Below are 17,477 nucleotides of genomic sequence, written 5' to 3' on the forward strand. Positions count from 1 at the left end.
TCCGCCACTTCCAGGGGGCGGATTATGGGATGGCCTGATGGAAGAGAGGCTGCTCTTTATGATCTCCAATGAGTGGCGGAGCATTGCTGGCAGGGACTTGTATTTCTTCTCCGTCACTGCCAGAGAGAGAATCGCTGCTCTCTAGCTCTCGAGGAATGCGACCTTGAGGCTAGCTTTGGGCCACCAGGTGATATCATTATTGTGCTATTAAGGCTTGTTTTTTTAAATAACGAAACACAGTACATTCCATAGTTAATCTGTGGAATCCTCTGCCACCGGATGTGGCGATGGCCACCGGCTTGGGTGGCTTTTAAAGGGGCTTAGACAAATGCATGGAGGACAGGACAGGACATCTTCAATGGCTACTAGTCCTAATGGCTATAGGCTACCTCCAGGCTCAGAGGAAGGATTCTTCTGGATACCAGTTGCAGGGGAGCAACGGCAGGAGAGGGGCCATGCCTTTATCTCCTGCTTGTGGGCTTCCCAAGGCATCTGGTGGGCCACTGTGGGGAATAGGATGCTGGACTAGATGGGCCTTGGGCCTGATCCAGCAGGGCTGCTGTTATGTTTTCCTAACATTTGCCTTCACCCCACTTGGATAGGGACCGCATGGGAGGGAGATTGAACCCTTTGTCCCCACTGCAGCCCCAATCCTAATCGAGACCTCCTTGCCAGTGTGGCTATTTGCTCCGGAAAGAGTGTCCCTATTGGTGCCAGAGACTTCCTCCATGTCAAAACACTCCCCGTCACACAGCTAAAACTTTATTCTGTAACCAGTGGCTTTCGAAGGGTGCTTTGGTGAGTCCTTGGGGTTCCTGGGTAAAAGTCGTCATGAAAAGATGGCCCCTTGTGTCTGCAAGGGCTCCCAGTCTAAAAAGAAATGCAATACAACAGAGACCCCAGCGACCGCCACTGGGAGGGATGCTATGCTGGGCTGGATAGGGCCAGTTGCTCTCCCCCTGCTAAATACAAGAGAGACACCACTTGGAAAGGCCAAGAGAGCCGCGCCACTCTTGGCCTGGTTAGCAGGGGTGATTTGCAAACTGAGTGTCGCAAGAGGACCTGAAGACCGTTCCCTGTCCCCAAAGGGCTTACAATCTAAAGAGAAACACAAGGGAGGAATCAGCAACAGCCACTGGGAAAGCCGTTGAATAGAGACAGTTGCTCTCCCCCTGCCAAGTAGAAGTGTGTTTATTATACTGCTTTTCAACAACAACAACAAAAGAGTTTCTAGAACAGTTTTCACAGCAAAAGGAATGGGAAGATAGTTCCCTGCCCCAAAGAGACTCCAAATCTAAAAAGAAACATTAGAGAGATAGCCTAGCTGCTGTTGGGACTGAACAGTGGCCCAGTGGACAGAACCCTTGGCCCGGTGAGGAGGGGCCACTCAAGGAGGGGGCTGCTTAACGAGGCCGGCCTTTCCCTGAGGGGGCAGCTCATTTATTATTGATGGAGCAGCTGTCCACTCTGCAGAAATTCCCGGAGCACTTTCCACAGCCGAAGGAAGGAGAGGATAGGTCCCTGCCCCAAAGAGGCTCCCAAGCTAAAAAGAAGCACAAAGCAGACCCCAGCGACTGTGAGGGACAGTAAGCTGGGATGAGTGGAGACAGTTGCTCTAAATATGTGAGAGGTTTCAGTGGGGAAATGCTTGCCTAACTAGCAGAAGGTTGCCAGTTCGAATCCCCGCTGGTATGTTTCCCAGACTATGGGGAACACCTCTATCGGGCAGCAGCGATACAGGAAGGTGCTGAAAGGCATTGTCTCAGACTGCGCGGGAGGAGGCAATGGCAAAGCCCTCCTGGATTCTACCAAAGACAACCACAGGGCTCTGTGGGCGCCAGGAGTCGACACCGACTCGACGGCACAACTTTACCTTTATCACTTTAAGAGCTGACTCTGTGCCCAGTCAGCAGGGAATGTGTATGCAACCAGCTGTGCTTGTGGTAGCAAGCAGGAATGGCCCCCTTTGCTAAGCAAGGTCTGCCCTGGTTTGCATTTGAATGGGAGACGACGTGTGAGCACACTCCCCCCATTAGGGGAGGGGGCCGCTCTGGGAAGAGCACCTGTATGCTTGCATGAAGAAGGTTCCAAGTTCCCTCCCTGGCAGCATCTCCAAGATCGGGCTGAGAGAGATTCCTGCCTGCAACCTTGGAGAAGCCGCTACCAGTCAGTGTAGACAGTCCTGAGCTAGACAGACTAATACTCAGACTCAGCATAATGCAGCTTCCTACGTTAGGAACATAGGAACACAGGAAGCTGCCATATACTGAGTCAGACCCTTGGTCTATCTAGCTCAGTATTGTCTACACAGACTGGCAGCAGCTTCTCCAAGGCTGCAGGCAGGGATCTCTCTCCGCCCTCTCTTGGAGAAGCTGCCAGGGAGGGACAGGTAAGAAGAGTTGACGTAAAGAGGCCGGATTGGAATTGCCTTTCAGTTCTCGCAGGGCAAGGTGCATTCGTCAGACAAGTCCCACGGAAAGAGCTCTCTTCAGGGTCGCTGCATGCGGGGCTGGTGATTTGGCACGGTCGGTCTGGCATTGCATTCCTGCCATGAGAGCAGCATCCACAATAACTCCCCTCTGATGGGCAGTGCTGGGAATTGCTGGAGGTCTTTGGCTCGCAAGCATGCACCCCCCCTGCCCCCAAGGCCGAGAGCCGGCAGCAAGGCCGAGGAGCCGGTAATGAGGACGCATTCATTAAAGCATTACGGATAATGAAATATAATTATGGCCTTGGTGAGCAAAAGAGCACAGTGCTTAATAAGCCCGTGGGTGGGAGGAGAGTGAGGAACACTCGACAGGACCGGCATCCATGAGTAGCCACACTGCACAGCCATGCTCAGCTGCTGGGGGTATAGCTCAGTGGTAGAGCATTTGACTGCAGATCAAGAGGTCCCTGGTTCAAATCCAGGTGCCCCCTGTTTTTGTTTTTGTTTTTATTTTAAAAGAAAGACTTTTAGGGATGTATCTACAAATGAGATTCCTCCCTCTCCCCAAAGGATCAAAGCAGACATTTAGAAATATATCCTCCTCACACACAATCAGTGCTTCTTTCTAAGCAGAATTCAGAGCGGCATAATGGTATGGACTATAATTATCCAGATGGAAGAGGACTCTGCATTTAAAACAAACCCCCCTGCACTAAAAAAAATCGAGGCTAAATACAGGATATACTTGTCTTTACCTGACTCTGAATTAAAGATGACCCCCACCCCCTCCTCGATTTCTAAAATCAAAGAACTGGGGAGAAACCTAGTCTTGGGTTCAGGAAAATATGGGTTGTAATCTGTGCATGTGGCATGCGCTGTTTGGTCCCTGCTAATTGGACAGAGGTACCGTTCAAAGCGGTGATTCTGTTATATGTAGCAAGGGAAAGCAACCAGCCCTATTCAGCCCAGCATAAGCCCTGTTCCCTGTCGCTGGTGCCTTGTGTTTCTTTTTTAGATTGTGAACCCCTTGGTGACAGGGGACCAGGCCCTCTTACAGCCCAGCCCACAGTTTGGAAACAGATTTTTAAATCTTCTAATAGGGATCCTGTTGCTTTAACACCTACCCAGCAGGCGTAAGTTCAACAGGCAACACATACTTTCCCCTGCTAACTGAGCAAAGAGGCACCTTTAAAAAGTGGTGGTTTTCTTTATGGAGCAGGGGGAGAGCAACTGGCCCTCTCCATCCTCAGCACAGCATCCCTGCAGTGGCTGTTGCTGGGGTCTCTCTTACGTTTCTTTTTAGATTGTGAGCCCTTTCGGGGCAGGGAGCCATCTTTATTTATTTGTTTTGATTGCTCTGTGTAAACTTCTTTGGGAACTGTTGTTGAAAAGCGGGATATAAATATTTGCTGCTGTTGCTGTAGATAGTCTGTGACTGTCATTCCATGGGTAGGGCTGCCAACTTACCAAACGGCTCCTGTAGCTGTGCCACGAATGATGGCTACGTTGGCAGAAATTGGCAGGTGCACCTTTGCACAGCAGGGAGATAAACACAGTCACCTGCTGGGGGCAAAGCAACTGGGCCTGATTGGAAAGTTGGCAATGTTACCATGCTGGGAAAAGGTTCAGCGATTGAATGCCTGCCTGACATGCAGCTGTTAGGAGCACGGGGGAGAGAAAAAGGACACTAACCTGCAAATACAATGTCAGATGTTACTCTTAGGAAATGCCATCAAGAGTACAGCACGCTAGGCATGCCTTCAAATGCATCGCTGTTCACAGAAACGCTGAAATCATAGGCGTGCTTCTTATTTAAGAAAAAGGAGCTACAGGACCTCAACCCAAATCTGGGGACCCGAGGCTGAGAACCCAGGCATAATGCAAATGATTTGCTGTGGAAAGGCCGCTACTATTGCTACATTCAAGCCCACAAGGCAAAGCAAGCTCTTTAATTTGTAATTTTATTAACGGGACAGTAGCACGGCTCGTGCGTGCTGCTTCTCTCACCCTTCCTTGGGCATGGATTTTCCTGCTGACCCCAAAATTAACAGGAACCAAGGGCACGGGATAATGGCAGATGCCCAGGAGAATCTGGCTAGGAATCTTGGCTTTGGATTTCGTGGAGGCTTTCTGAAGTCAGGGAGTCAAAAAGGCAACAGAGAAGCTTCTCTGCCTGGGGAGGGAAGCAAAGAGAAGAACTGCGGTTAGTGTTTTGGCCATGAGCCAGCTCGGGTGGGTCAGTACTAGCTGGGGGAACGCATGCTCATGGTGATGTCTGACAAGGTCTGCACCCCTGGAGATGGAAAGGAGGTGATCGCATTGCAAGACCTTCAGCTTTCCATGTGTAATCATGACCCCTGCTAACTGGGCAAAGATGCACCTTTTTAAATGTGGTGATTGATTCTCTTTATTTAGCAAGGGGGAGAGCAACTGGCCTTCTCCATCCCCGGCACAGCATCCCTCCAGTGGCTGTTGCTGGTGTCTATCTTATGTTTCTTTTTAGACTGTGAGCTCTTTGGGGACAGGGAGCCATCTTATTTATTTATTATTTGCAGCGGGGAAATGACTTGCCTAGCGAGCAAGAGGTAGCTGGTTCGAATTCCCGCTGCTGGTATGTTTCCCAGACTATGGGCAACACCTATGTCGGGCAGCAGCGATACAGGAAGATGCTGAAAGGCATCATCTCATACTGCGTGGGAGATGGCAATGGTCAACCCCTCTTACCAAAGACAACCACAGGGCTCTGTGGTCTCCAGGAGTCGAAACTGACTCAACAGCACAACTTTACCTTTTAGTACTTTATGTAAACCGGTGATTAGCTCACTGTTTCCCTAACCCTGACCCTTTGCTTTCCCTCTGTGCAAAAAGGGCTGCTGTTTTACCCTAATGGTCTGGGGGTTGGGATAAAGAAGGGGCGAGGACACAGAGAAAGGTGGAAGTGCAACAGTGCTGTTGCATTCTATCTAGTAAGCTTTTGTATTTGGTTGTTTGGAAGTTTGTCCCAGTGGGCATCCTGCAGAGAGCATGGTGGTGGCAGAGTTGGAATCAGAAAGAAAAGGGAGGGAAAGGAGGAGAAAATGGAGTTGTTCCTGGAATAAAGTCTGAGTTAAATCCACGTAAGATTGTTTTGTGTTTATGAGGGAAGCAGTTATAAAACAAATGCTATCACCTCTTCTCCATCTCTAGCGGGATAGACGGACATTGCCAAAAATGCTACCGATGGCCAGAATTTGTGGGTCTGGTTCATGGACCATTGGGAGGCTTTTTGGCTCCATCAGATACCTCAGTGGTGGTTCCGCAGTCCCCCCCAAGTATCTGTGGTGTTCGCCCCTAATTTTACTGAACTCCACTCTGCCAAATCCATAATAATCCATATCTCTCCCCAAGTGTCTCCCCCGCCAGCAAAATAAATAAATAAAATAAAAAATAAAATAAAATAAAATAAAATAAAATAAAATAAAGGAACCGCTTCTCAAGCTTCCCTTCTGTCTGTAGCAGATTTTTCTTCCCACAATATGATCTAGAAGCAACTGATGCAGCCCACACTGCATCTTGAGTGGTGCCCCTTTGTCAGGGCTTATATTATGGATTTTGGCACCAGGAAAGAGAGATGCCAACTTTTTTTTTTAACTGGCCCATGCTCTTGTGGCTTTAACAGCTGCTTTTCCTGGTGGGTAAAATGTCACCTGCTCCAGGTCTCTGCAAGTTCCTTCCTTCCTTCCTTCCTTCCTTCCTTCCTTCCTTCCTTCCCCCTCCCTCCCTCTCTCTCCCTCCCTTTCCCCATCTATCTCCCACTATCTATCTTTCACCAAGGATCCCAGAGCAGTGTACATTTATCCCTGCAACAACCCTGTGAGGTAGGCTACGCTGAGAGAGAAGTGACTGGCCCCGAGCTGCCCAGTTGAATGTGGATTTGAACTCGGGTCTCCCTGGTCCTAGCCCAACACTCGAACTGCAGTTAAAATGCAAAGGAAGTTGGCTAGCTGACTAGAAGTGAGAATCTCCTGAAAAAAGTGCTCACTTGCTCTGGACGGTTCCCCACCATGCCGGGATGGAGTTGCGAGGAATCATTGCAGTGTCTGTTGACAAGTAGACCTACTTATGGGGAGGCACCCCAGCTTGCTGTTTCAAGCATATGATACTCCCTGCTCCTGCCTGCCTTTTTCAAGGATGGAACTGTTCCCTGTAAGCAAGGACGGTCCAGTCAATTTCACCTCTGGGCTAGTTAATTGGGGAAAAACACCCTGCAGCTTTTGGAGAAGGAGCTTGTTTTTCCGATAGGAGAGAAATAGACTCGACTAGAAGCTGAATGAAGAGGTGATGTTGCTGGAGGGACATCCAAAGGGAAGTCAACTCCCTATCCACCCATTTGCTGTTTAGGAAGCAGCGGGGCATAGTAGTAAGTGTGTTGGACTAGCACCAGGGAGACCCAAGTTCAAATCCCCATACAGCCATGTATGGGCAGTTCCCACAACCATAACACGGACTAGGAGATGAGTTCTACCCAGTTTTAGGGGCTGGGTGTGCTCCCATTTTGAGATTGTGTGTTAGATAAAAACCAGGTCAGAGGCGGGGAGCTTGATCATCTGTCAAGCCCCAGCTGGGTACGATGAGTGTACCCCACCCAGATTCCTTCCCCAGCTTTGGAATGAGGTGGGCAGAAAAAATCACCCTATCCAGCTGGGGCTAGACAGATCCTCGCCTCCTGCCTTGGCTTTCTCCAACACATAATCACCAAGCGGGATCACGGCCAGCACTTGAAACCAGATCGGACTCATCTCCTGCCCAGTTTATGGCTGTGTGAACTGCCTTACTGGGTGACTCTGGGCCAGTTACTTATTTCATGGCTGAACCTACTTCATAGGGTCGTTGTGCGGACAAACATAAACCACGTACGCCTCTCTGAGCTCCATGGAGGAAGAGCAGGATATAAATGTCAAAATCTATTTAAAATTAGATCTGCTCAGAGGAAGGTGCCCCAGTCTACGGTTTCATGCAGGAAACTGTGGGGAACCCTGTATATGTGGATTGCCTTGCACATATCTGCCCCAGGATGCTGTTTGACTCAGCAGACTGGGATAATGACTCGTGGGGTTCTTTGTGTGGCCTGCACACTTGCAAAAAAAAAGGCAGTCCCCAAACCCGCTAGGTTCCCCGTCAGACACAACACATTTTTTTTTAAGTGCCTTTGCCTTTTGCCAAGTGAGAAGTGGCCACAATACAGAAAAACAGCTTGAAAACACCCGAGAAGTGAGGAAACCAAGAAGGAAGAGGGTAGCAACTCAGGCTTCCCATCCCATCAGGATCCTCCGGTTTGTGCAACTGTTAGGCAGGCACAGAACCAAAAAACCAAACCAAACCCCCAAACGTATCTCTCTTCTGAGGTGAAAGAAAACCCCTCATCCTGATCGGTCAGTCGTGCTTTCATGCAGGGCTTCAGACCAGAGCGCCAGGAATGATGGAGGCGGCAGGGGGCCGCATCCAAGAGGAAGCCCACATGAACGGCGGGGCTGTCGGGAGGCTTCTAATTGGCCGAGAGCTTGCCAGGTGGAAGTGCCTTCCCGCCGCTCTGAACAAGGCTGTCCAATTCCACAGATTGTGCCCGGCCTCCTGCGATTTCTTTTTCCACCTTGCTCCTGCTGCCGCTGACTATTTTTAGGACGGCCCCCAACTTGGCCAAGGTTCCCCTCTTCTGTTCCACAAGGCAGTGCTGGTTGCTTTCAGGGTGCTGAGAAGCGACTTCGTTGGACATGCTCGCCTTGATGTATGTGCTGGAAGGGCTGTCCTGTCCCTAGCTGGTCGCCTAGGTAGTCACCTCAGACGACAATTCTTGGGGGGCGCCACAGCTCCCTGGGTGGAGGTCGAGTGGGCAGGACCAGCCTCCCTAGCTGGTCTCTGGTCGGGATGTGCAGCACTGGATAGAGATTGGATCAGTCCGCCACGAACTGGGCTGGTTCGAGTGGCTCGAACTGGCAAACCGGTTCGAGCGGGTTCAGCAGTTCAGCTGGCTCAGACGGTTGGTTCAACCGAACCGGTTCGAGGAGCAATAGTTTGGTAAAAATTGGCATCGAATTCAGACTGAACTGCCACTACCGGTTCATGCACACCCCGAGTCTCTCGCTTGCTTCCCTCCTCGCTCGGTGCACTCTGTCCTCACTCCCTCCCTGCCTCCCTCCACTCTGTTACTGCTGCGGCTGCTCAGGCGGGAGCCTCCATCCTAGACTGGGGTGGGCAAACCTGGCCCTCCAGCTCTTGTTGAATCACGACACCCATCATTCCCAGCCACAAGACATTATGGCTGGGCATGATGGGAGTTGTAGTTCAACTACAGCTGGAAGGCCAGGTTTGCCCACTCCCGGCCTAGATCCCAAACAGGAAGTCAGTGGTGCGGGCGATGGTTGGCTTGGCTGTGGCCAGACCTGATGGGTCGCAGAGGGGCGCTCTTCGCAGCACCATTAAGATCTGCCTTTCAGGGAGACAGAGAGGTTGGTTGGCCCGGAGGATCACACTGTCTGCACTGCTGAGGGGAGGGAAGGGGCTCCCACTGTATCCCCAAACCAGCCCAGGCTGCTCATCTGCTGGTCATCCGCCCTGGTGAATTAAAAGCCTGTGCAGCTCAAGTTAAAGCCAGGCTCTGTGCCTCTTGGCTGGAGGGCTCAACAACAACAACCACCACCCCAAAGCACCCCAGGGCCGACCCTGTGTGCCCGCAAACCCTTCCTGTGAAGCAGCCGCTGTTCCACTGGAGGCAAAATGCGCACAGCCCCTTCGAAGAGGTATTTCCCGCAATTTGCAGAGAGCTGCAGCTGGATCCTCATGAGCCATTTCTATCCATGAGGGTTTAAGATCTCTGATCCTGCTATTTAACCCTGCGGATACACCTAATTTTGCATTCGCTCTGACTCCCGGGTCCCTGGCTGGCATCCTGTACATTCATACGAACATAGGAAGCTGCCATATATTGAGTCAGACCATTGGTCTATCTAGCTCAGTATTGTCTTCACAGACTGGCAGCGGCTTCTCCAAGGTTGCAGGCAGGAGTCTCTCTCTCAGCCCTATCTTGGAGATGCTGCCAGGGAGGGAACTTGGAACCTTCTGCTCTTCCCAGAGCGGCTCCATCCCCGGAGGGGAATATCGTCCAGTGTTCACACATCAAGTCTCCCTTTCATATGCAACCTGCTTAGCTAAGGGGACAAGTCATCCTTGCTACCACAAGACCAGCTCTCCTCTCTATTCATGATGGCACAGCCAGAATCAGCTCCAACACACTTCCTTCTAGGGACACTCTGGCAGGCACTTCCTTAGGAACATAGGAAGCTGCCATATACCAAATCAGACCCTTGGTCCATCTAGCTCAGTATTGTCTACACTGACTGGCAGCAGCACTTCATGGCTTCAGGCAGGGGTCTTTCCTAGCCCTACCTGGAGATGCTACCAGGGACCTTCTGCACGCAAAACAGATTCTCTCTCATTCATATATGGCTCCATCCCTTTCTTTTGCTGCCAAACTCTCTTGGGATGCACATGGTGATTCAAGGCCGCATCTGGTTTTGGACACGGACACAGGCACCCCCAGTTTCATTTTGTCCCTGCTCGGTTGCCAATGGGCCAGAGGGCGAAAGGGATCTTATGCCTTTAACAGAGGCCTGATACTCAGGTGGTGAAATTACTTGCACCATGGAGATAAACATTATCGCATGCCCAGCATCTGGTGAGCTAACAGCCATTTGGGATCTCTGGCTTTGGCAGGAGGGCGGAATAGATATGCAGCCAATCGGCAAATGCCTACCCTGTGGACTTACAGGTTTGACAGCCAGGCTTTCTCCCCAGGGAGGCTTGGCTTCCAGGCATAGGAGGGGATCTCTCCTGAGGACAGTGCTTGCTTCTTCAGATGGATGTTGTGCTCCTGGCTGGCTGGCAAGGGGGCCGGGCTACGGAGCACGCTGGTGGAAGACGCTGGTCTCCTGTCTCCCCACAAGTGTTCCGGCTGAACAGCCGCCTGGGGCTTGGGTGTATGGAGGTGGGTGGAGAGCGATCTCTAGGATGCATTCTTAGCAACCACACAAATCTACAATTGCATCCGGAGTGGACACATCGTCTCGGCTCATCCTGTTTTTCGAGGTTCGAGAGAGACGGTGACACACCTTAATTGCAGAGCTGCTCTTGATATTTTTGGAGATGTGAGGAGGGAAAGGCCACGTACACTAGGACAGAACTGATACAAATAAGCTGGGAATACGGACCCTCATTCCTTTCCCCCCATGCTCTCTCTCTGCCTCTCTTTGTTTAAAAAAAAAAGAAATAAAGCCAGCATTGGGAGACTATTGGTGTGACCCACCTTAGGTCAAGCTGTGCCCCACTTACAGGTTCCATCACTCTAACTGAGGACTGTTATAGACTCTTGGAGTAGGACTGTACCACTTTCCTGTTATGGGTAGTGCCCATTAGAATGCTGACACCCAATCCAGATGTGACCATTGGTGTGCCCCACATACAAGTTCCATCACTCTAATTGAGGACCTGTTATAGACTCAGGGTGGGACTGTACCACTTCCCTATTATGGGCAGTGCCCAGCAGAATGCTGACACCCAATCCAGAAGTGACCATTGGTGTGCCCAACTTACCCAATCCAGATGTGACCACTGATGTGCCCCATCACACCAAGTTCCATCACTCTAATTGAGGACCTGTTATGGACTCAGAGTAGGACTACACCACTTCCCTGTTCTGGGCAATACACAGCAGAATTCTGACATCTAATCCATATGTAGTAGTCATTAGGGGTGTGCATTTCATTTAGGATACAAAATGTTTTGTGCCCAAAACAGGCCATTTTGGCTGTTCTGTAGCCAAAACAAAACACCCAATGCTCAAAACAGAAAATTTTGTAGCCGAAACAAAACGTCCCTGTTTCGGATACAAAATGTTTTGTTGTTTCGGCTGTTTTGGAACTCCATTTTGCAATCGCGAAAAGTCTTTCTCCTTCAGTTTCCATTTTGAGTTTTGACATCTGTTTGAATTTCCGGCCCTTCCAGCCTGCAGATTGGCCAGCGAAAGCATGGGCTGATCTGCTGGCAATTGCCTCCTTATTCCTTTTAAGGAAATTTAAATTTACCCTCATTGGCCAGTGGGGCAGTATGCACACTGTGTGGGGCAGTGAGCATTTCATTGTTTTTGTTTCACACAGTTGCGTGTAGATCAATTGCCGTTTTTTAAAATCCAAAATGTTTCGGATTCGGATTTTGCAATTTCGAACAAAGAACAAAATGGGGGTGTTTTGGATTCAGGCCAAAAACAAAACAGGAAAAAAACAACCCCAAAATGCACAACCCCAGTAGTCATTGGGTCGCCAACTGTTTTGACTGCTCCTGTGCGCTTTACTGCAGCTGCGCATGCAGAAGTTGAGGAGGTGAAGCTTTTCCTGATATAGCGCTAAGTGCTGGGAAAAGCTTCACCGGCCTGGCACTGTGTGCCAAGCCACTACTAAAGGCAGAGGAGCGGGACGAGTAAAGAAAGAAACCTGGCAACCCTAGTAATGGTAATGGAAGAAGAAAGAGTAGAAACATTTGGGACACGGAAACAAAAGCAGGAGTGAGATACTCGCCTGCTTCTCCGTTTTGGGATAAAGAAGTTTCTGCATGCAGTCCAGCACGGCTTGCTTCCGGCAGGATCCACTGCGAGGGGTGGAGAAGAAGGGGAAAGCAAGTGTTAGATGGTGGCAGAAGCTGTCAGTGCCTGTCCGCATCTGCTGCTGAACTGCTTTACCCGGCTAAATCCAGGGGTTGACAGAGCTTTGTCTAAATGGATTTGGGAATTAAAAAAATATAATCCTTCAAAACACACAGTAACGACCTGTTATGTAACAGGAGTCTCTAAAAGGCAGGGGGAGGAAGGGGGGGGGAAGAGAGTACTTCTGTGTATTCAGTAGCCCTGGAAAGCACCAGACTTCTCCCCCAGGGCACTGTCTGAAGGGCCTAGATGCAGCCTGCTTGCTGGAGCTAAGCAGGATCAGATCTGGTCAGTGCCTGGATACCCCAAGGCAACACTTATGGGGGAGAGGAAGGGATCACCATATTTGAGGAAACCTGCAGATATGTTGACTTCACAGAAACTGGAAGGGGGGGAAATCTAAGGGGGGCAACCAACGCTCCCCCACCCACCCCGGCTGCTGCCCCAATGTAATTCAATGGAGCGGAATGTTTGCAGATTCAGAGGATAGTTAAAAGACAACCAGATACATGGTATTTCTGGGAAATTTTGAATTGGTCATTTTTCCAGGATTTTGCCCAGGCAGATTAGGTGCCCTTTTGCATAAAAGAGCCAGTGTGGTGTAGTGGTTAGAGTGCTGGACTAGGACCGGGGAGACCCGAGTTCAAATCCCCATTCAGCCATGATACTCGCTGGGTGACTCTGGGCCAGTCACTTTTCTCTCAGCCTAACCTACTTCACAGGGTTGTTGTGAGAAAGAAACCTAAGTCTGTAGTACACCGCTCTGGGCTCCTTGGAGGAAGCGCGGGATATAAATGTAAAAAAATAACCTCTGATGCCACTCTAGCCAGTCCAACTCTATTGGCAACGCCACTCTGGAACCCAAATAGCTTGGGCTGATATCGGCATACCTATAGAAATTCAAAACTTTGGGTGGAAAGGAATTTTATTAGGCCTGTGTGTGTAAGAATCTCCAACTCTGACAGAAATGCGCCCCCTGGTTTGTCCAGGGTAGGTAGCACTTGCTCTTTCTGGAGGGATGTGTGCTTTTCACTGGAATCCCTTTGGTCGCATTGGCATATGACATGTCATTTCCTTCTCAGATTCTAATGCCATCCCCTGAATCAATTAGCTAGGCCACTTAGGAGGGATTAGCGGGGCCCCTAGTTGCCAAAAGAAGGTCTTTAGTTCCAGATAATCCTAGATTAGGACCTATATGGGCCTGCCAATATTGATTGTTTCCCAAAGGATATGTCAAATGGTGTTCTATTCATGCCGTTAGCATTTTCATTCACACAGATTTTTTAAAGAAATAATACCTTATGGGCCATAATGTTTTCCAAATGCAACCTGTGCAACTGAAGAACTTTTGGCTCAAAATTTGGGAGACGGGGGAGTCTCACCGATCCTTCCTCCGGTTCACATGATTCTGCTGCCACCATCAGTTTCACATCAGCGACATCCCTCCCACCAGCATCAACAGCACTGCTTCATGGAACAATGCTACATACTGATGCAGAATGATTCCTAGGGAACCTAACGGGTGTGTGTGTGTGTGTGTGTGTGTACGGTGGCCGCTAGCCACCCAGAGGAACAGCACAACCACTCTTTGGGTAAGCTTCTTTCCACTTGCTTCCATGTGGCATACTCCTGAAAAACCACTGAAACGCCCCAACACACAATTTCACTGCCTCCAAATGGGGGATGGGGGAGAGATCTCCTCGGACCCCCACAAAAATCCGTTTTCAGAGTAGCGATGAGAGGGAAAAGTTGGCTGGGCATGATAGCCAATAATTGGCCCCTATAATCATTTGGCTATCAATTATTGATAGCCAATAATTTGCCCCGATTAAGTAGGTATTAGAAAGCACCCTACTCGATGCTGCTCAGAAAAGAGAGGAAAGGAAAGGGGAAAGGGAAAGAACAAGCCAAACTGTGGATAATGAAACATTCTACTGCTTTTGAACAGAACTCCTAAAATAGATCAAAGCCATAGGAATGACAGATAACCCCACAGTCACCGTGAACGCGAAGCCCACGGGCTTTGATTTAGGATGTAGACCCCTCCTATAAAAATGAATGGGAGGAAAAGCACAAATCAGGCGTTATGGGAAGACATGGCCAGCACCAACGCATATTTCCCTGGTAACGTCTAGAAAAAGATGACACGCGTGTCCATTGATGGTGGCTGATATATGCACAGCTCTCTCTGTTTCTCTGTTGGGTGTGTGTGTGTGTGTGTGTGTGTGTGTGCTGCTTGCCAGTGGATGTGTAGAAAGAGGCACGAGGGTTCTCATGACTGGAGGACCAGGACAAGGGGGCTCGCCTCTCCTCCCCTCTTGGTAAAAAGCTGGGTACAAAAGCTGGTTAGCCCTGCTGGGAGGGACCTGTACTGGTGGGGGAAAGTGCAGGATCTGAAAATCATGCAAACCTGGGGAGCGCACCCCCTAGCCCAATTCTAACAGTCATGTGAACCAGCCTGTTGCCTTTCATTAGATGATACCAGAGACCAGCAAGTGAGTGATGTTACACTTTTAATGCCTAGTTTGGGCCACCAAATCTCACGACACCAAATTCAATATCACAGGAAGCGGTCGTCTACTGAGTCAGGCCCTTGGTCCATCTAGCTCTGCATTGTCTACACAGACTGGCAGTGGCTTCTCCAAGGTTGCAGGCAGGAATCTCTCTCAGCCCTGTCTTGGAGATGCTGCCAGGGAGGGAACCTAGGGCCTTCTGCATGCAAGCAGGTGAGTGCTCTTTTCCCAGAGCAGCCCCATCCCCTGAGGGGAATAATATCTTAGTGCTCACACATGCAAGCTCCCATTCAAATGCAAACCAGGGCAGACCCTGCTTAGCAAAGGGGACAATTCATGCTTGCTACCACAAGGCCAGCTCTCCTCATTCCAGGAAGGTCATATATATCTACCTTTACTTGGGAATATAAGAGCATAGAACTGCCTTCTATGGAGTCAGACCCTTGGTCCATCTAGTTCCGTATTGGCTACACAGACTGGCAGTGGCTTCTCCAAGGTTGCAGGCAGGAGTCTTTCTCAGTCCTGTCTTGGAGATACTGCCAGGGAGGGAACCTGGGACCTTCTGCAAGCAAGCAGGCAGATGCTCTTCCCAGAGTGGCCCCATCCCCTAAGGAGAATATCTTACAGTGCTCACATATGTAGTCTCCCCTTCAAATGCAAACCAGGGCAGACCCCGCTTAGCAAAGGGGACAGTTCATACTTGCTACCACAAGACCAGCTTTCCTCCCCTATCAGATTCGTTGCTTTTATTCTGTGTTGGCATAGCATTGCAGAATACCCAGCCAGCGTTATTATTGATGACAGTGCACGACAGACCTCTCCGGTTCCGTGAGATCAGATGCCATATTATTTAAAGGCGCAAGGAACTGTGAAGGAAAGCTAGAATTTCTCAAGCATGCGAGGAGACCTTCAGGAATGGAAGCATCCTCCAAAATGGGGCTAGAGGCGCTTGCAAGAAAGATGGGCTCCGACAACAATAAATGATCAAACCCACATGTAAGACAGAGAAAGTAAAGCAACCACCATGGGGCTTTGATTATGCAGATACACCCTCGGCTTGATCCACGTTTCCTTGGTGGCCATAGTAACGGCGCAATCTGTTTTTACTTCTTTTGCTTGCAGCTTGAGAAAGAACCTTGTGCATGTCAAAAGGCTGCACACATTGAATGACAAAGACTGGTTGTCCTTTACAAAATCTAGGCTTGCGTTTCCTGACAATGTGAAGAGAGCGCGAACCCATGCCATCTTTCCACCTACAAAAAGTATACGAGGCCAGCATCGCAAAAAGGTCTCAGCAATATCCGTCGTATATATGGGTCGTATATATTCGTCGTAACAAGTTACTAAGCCTCAAGCCATTTTCGTGACCTGTCTGGACGTGTGTCCCTATGCAGTCACTTGGGGCACATTCCAAAGCGAAACCCAGTGTTAGGATGTGGTAACAAAACTTATGAGTCTTGAAAGACTAACAGGTGCATAGTGGCATCAGCTTTCATGCGCTACAGCCTGCTTCATCAGCAGGACGAATGTTATCCTCAATTTACATAACTGATGAAAAACACAATCGATTTTAAAAGTGCCCCCCGAGTCATTGGTCTGTAGATATTTTTTTTAAAAACATTATTTTAAAAATAGAAGTACTTATTTCAGGGCTGCTCAACTTCGGCCCTCCTGCAGATGTTTGCCTACAAAACCCATAATCCCTGGCAATTGGCCACTGTGGCTGGACTGACATTTATTTTATTTAAAATATTTATATACTGCCCAACATTTGCATCTCTGGGCAGTTTACAATGAAAATAATTTAAAACATCAAATCAGTTAACAATTAAAATCATTTAAAACATTAAAAAAACATTTAAAACCCAGTATTAAACATTTTAAAATGATAAATCTAATTAAAAGCCTGGGTGAATAAATGTGTCTTCAGTGCCTTTTAAAAAGTTGCCAGAGTTGCCATTTAAACCGCCAACGGCACATTCCATCTTAGGAAATACTGGGCTTCTTCACATGACCATTTGGGGGTAAATAGGAGGCAGGAGAGCTCCAACCCCATTAGAGGCACACGATCAGAAAGTCCATTCTGATAGAGGTGTTCACAAAACAGATTTCCCCCCAATACGTTTCGATTTCAAACCGAATTCCGAAAATTTGTTTTGAATGAATCAAATTCAAATCTGGTCCGAAAATTCAATTTGAATCCGAATTGAAATCAAATCTATTAGACCCCCTGTTTGGGTGCCTTCTAAAACCAATCGGGGGGCCCGAGTGGTTCTTAAAAGATGCCAAATGGCTCTTGAATTGAATTTCAAAAATCCGATTCAATTTCAAATCGAATTGCCCTTTTAAGGGGTGCATTGATTTGAATCACTCAAATCATCCAGATTTTAGCTGAATCGATTTGAATTCGAATCAGTTTGCACATCCCTACATTCTGATCTGTAAGTCCAGGAAAACAGATGAGGAAGACAGCTGCTGTGTCTTGCTAAACTCGATGGCTGCAAGCCCCGCCCCTCCATGGATAGTCCTCCATCTCCCCAAGATTCTTTGCAGTGCCAGCAGACTGGAAAAACCATGATGTCAGTGGTTGCCTTCCCATTGGCCACAAAGGAGCAAGAGCTAGACACAGCCCGGTTGAAGCTGGTTCTGCTTCAGGAGCACAACGTCTCCTTTGAAGGCTAGCACGTCCTTTGCCGATGATGGCCACTCTGCCCACAGATCTCTATAGTGGCCATGCAGGGGATGGTGTGTAGGGTGCCGATTGACCAGCTCAAAGAACTGTGTGAGTCCTCAATCAAGGCAGAGG

The 17,477-nt window shown here is 49.1% G+C and overlaps 1 protein-coding gene and 1 non-coding gene across 9 annotated transcripts in view; one reads left to right on the forward strand and one right to left on the reverse strand.

The window, feature by feature from the left end:
- Positions 1-2,847: 2,847 nt before the first annotated feature.
- Positions 2,848-2,919, forward strand: TRNAC-GCA (transfer RNA cysteine (anticodon GCA)). Its single transcript has one exon. It is a non-coding gene; the product is annotated as a tRNA-Cys (tRNA).
- A 1,452-nt stretch (positions 2,920-4,371) lies between these two features.
- LOC128336298 (dynein axonemal assembly factor 8-like) overlaps positions 4,372-17,477 on the reverse strand; it is a 93,438-nt gene continuing 80,332 nt past the window's right edge. For all 8 annotated transcript variants that reach the window (XM_053275661.1, XM_053275662.1, XM_053275663.1 and 5 more), the window contains 2 exons: positions 12,034-12,103; positions 4,372-4,601 (listed from right to left, as the gene is read on the reverse strand). In XM_053275661.1, coding sequence (XP_053131636.1) covers positions 4,524-4,601; positions 12,034-12,103 — 148 coding nt within the window. In that variant the 3' untranslated portion in view covers positions 4,372-4,523. The remainder of the gene's footprint in view (positions 4,602-12,033; positions 12,104-17,477) is intronic.

The sequence above is a fragment of the Hemicordylus capensis genome, chromosome 13 (genome assembly GCF_027244095.1).
Source record: "Hemicordylus capensis ecotype Gifberg chromosome 13, rHemCap1.1.pri, whole genome shotgun sequence".
In the NCBI taxonomy this organism is placed as follows: Eukaryota; Metazoa; Chordata; class Lepidosauria; order Squamata; family Cordylidae; genus Hemicordylus; species Hemicordylus capensis.